We start from the raw sequence: 2,178 nt of genomic DNA on the forward strand, positions 1-2,178 counted from the left end.
AATACTACGGTGGGGAACGCGGCTCACGCAGGCAGCCCGGGACGGCGGGGCTGCGGTCCCCCCAGGCGCCTGTCCCTGGCGGTCCCGGGACTGTACATTATTTACAGCTAGCTCCTCGTTGCTTTCTCGACCCCCTCCTGCAAGGCAGGCAGGGTGTGTGCAAGTAGCATCGACTGTCTGTGCAAGTCCTTGCGTCAGGCAAGCGCCCCGGCCGGCCCGCGGCCGTCAGCTGTCCGAGTCCAAATCGCTTTTACCTTCCTCTTCCCTCTTCTCGGGCGAGGCTTTCGACGACGTCTTGTTCCATTTCTCGGCGTTTTCCGACTCCTCTGAGGAGGATCGCTTCTGTCGTCTCCATTTGGCTCGGCGGTTCTTAAACCAGACCTGTTGCGCGAGGGAGCAACCAGACACTGGTGACCAAAAGGCTTGCTGCCCACGGATGCCAGGGCACCCACCGGATGGCCCTGCGTGGCCAGGGGACAGCCTGGCCCTGAAATCTCAGCCTGGCAGGGAGGAATCGCAAGCAGTGCGCTCAAGGCCAACAAAAGGAGAAACACGCTCCTTGTTTCCTCATTTCCACCCCATTTCTGGGGCCTAAAGTGCCCTTGGGCAGCCTCCAGGCTACCACCTCTCAGATACTCTTAGAGTGGCCACAGTCCCAAGGAGGACTAGGCAAAAATAAAAATTAAAAAAAAAAAAAGTGCAGGGAAGGACCGCTAGATTCCCCCACCCAACCCACCCCCCGCTGGGGCCCTTGCCTACCTCCACCTTCTCCTCCCGGAGGTGCACCTTCCGGGCCAGCTGCTCCCGAGTGCCCACGTCTGGGTACTTCGTCTCCTGGAAGAGGTTCTCCAGGGCTTCGAGCTGCTCGTCGGTGAAGATGGTGCGGTGCCGCCGCTTCCGCCGACAGTGCAGCTGGTTGAGCAGCTGCAGCTCGGTGCGCGACAGCGTGCCCACGTTCATGTAGGGCAGCATCTGGTGCGGCACCGGAGACACAAGAACAGAACCGGGGCCCTCGTAGCCTGCGACAGAGGGAGGGACGGCGGTCAGGTCAGTTATCCTCCCTCGGCACGGTACGCCAACCTGCTCGCTGCCCTCGCTCACTTAAAAATAAAAGTCTGCAAGGGACGTTAGGTCTTTGGGGACGGACGCCTGGATGTGGAAGGAGTGTCCTCCTATACACTTCCAAAATCCAGCTCAGGCATTTTAGAACCACACAGTCTCTCCGCGCCCTCACTTAATTCCCGCGCGCGCGTGGAGTCGCCGGGAGACACCAGGTGACTCGGTTTCTTTAACTCTAGCCTCAAGTTTTCAGCAGACTTGTGCAAACTCCCGTACCCGGTGGCCAAAATAAATAAATAAATAAATAAAAAGTAAAAGATAAATAAATAAACGGGCGAAAGGGGGCAAGGCTTGCAAAGGGAGAAAGTTGGTGCCAGGTGAAAGAAAGAAAGCAAGCACAACCGCGCGTCCACACCCCGGCAGCCACCGACTGCCGCGGTGGCGAAGGCCGGCTCGCGGGCGATCGCGACCCTACCTGGGGGCGTCGGGACGCAGGAGCACTGCTGGGCGCCCAGCGGCGGCACAGCCCCGCAGCAGGCCGGGCCCACGGGCGCCGCCTGCACGTGCAGCTGCCCGTAGAAGTAGCTGTTGTAGCCCAGGCGGGAGCCGCCGACCGCGGCCGGGAGGCCCGCGCCTCCAGGGGCCACAGGACGCGGGTAGAAGGCGCCGTAGTCCGAGGAGGTGCCGCCGCCCGCGCCGTACAGCGAGTCCCCGTGCAGAGCCGGGAAGACCACCGGAGCTGCGGCGCTGGGCGCCACCGGGAGCACCGCGTCTTTGCAGCGCGGCCGGGCGGCCAGGATGTTGTCGATGCTGAACATGCTGGCGGGCATCCCCGAGCCCCGCGCCGGGACCGGGGGGTGGCGGGGACGCGCCGGAGAAGAAGTCTCCAAGTGGTGTTGTTTGGGGTGGGGGTTGGGGCTTGTCCTACTCTCTGCTCCCGCGGGCGAGCAAACCGAAAGAGAGCGCGGGCGAGCGCGCAACTCGCGCCCCTCCCCGCCCCCTGCGTCCGAGCTCCCTCCTCCCGCCCTCTCCTCCCCTCGCCGCCGCCTAGCTGAACTCAACCCGCGGGTAGGACGCAGCTCCGACCGGCTCAACCTCTTGTTGGTTTTATACTGAGTC

At 62.9% G+C, this 2,178-nt stretch overlaps 1 protein-coding gene across 1 annotated transcript; it reads right to left on the reverse strand.

Annotated features, from left to right (window-relative positions):
- Positions 1 to 225: 225 nt before the first annotated feature.
- On the reverse strand, positions 226 to 1,890 carry GSC (goosecoid homeobox; the record flags this gene model as incomplete). Its single annotated transcript, XM_080918227.1, has 3 exons — positions 1,535 to 1,890; positions 760 to 1,019; positions 226 to 381 (listed from the first exon to the last, which is right to left on the reverse strand). The coding sequence occupies exons 1-3, from the start codon at positions 1,887 to 1,889 to the stop codon at positions 226 to 228; spliced, it is 771 nt and encodes a 256-aa protein (XP_080774353.1). The 5' UTR covers position 1,890.
- Between the last annotated feature and the right edge of the window lie 288 nt (positions 1,891 to 2,178).

Source organism: Micromys minutus (genome assembly GCF_963924665.1).
Source record: "Micromys minutus genome assembly, chromosome: 1".
Taxonomy (NCBI): Eukaryota; Metazoa; Chordata; class Mammalia; order Rodentia; family Muridae; genus Micromys; species Micromys minutus.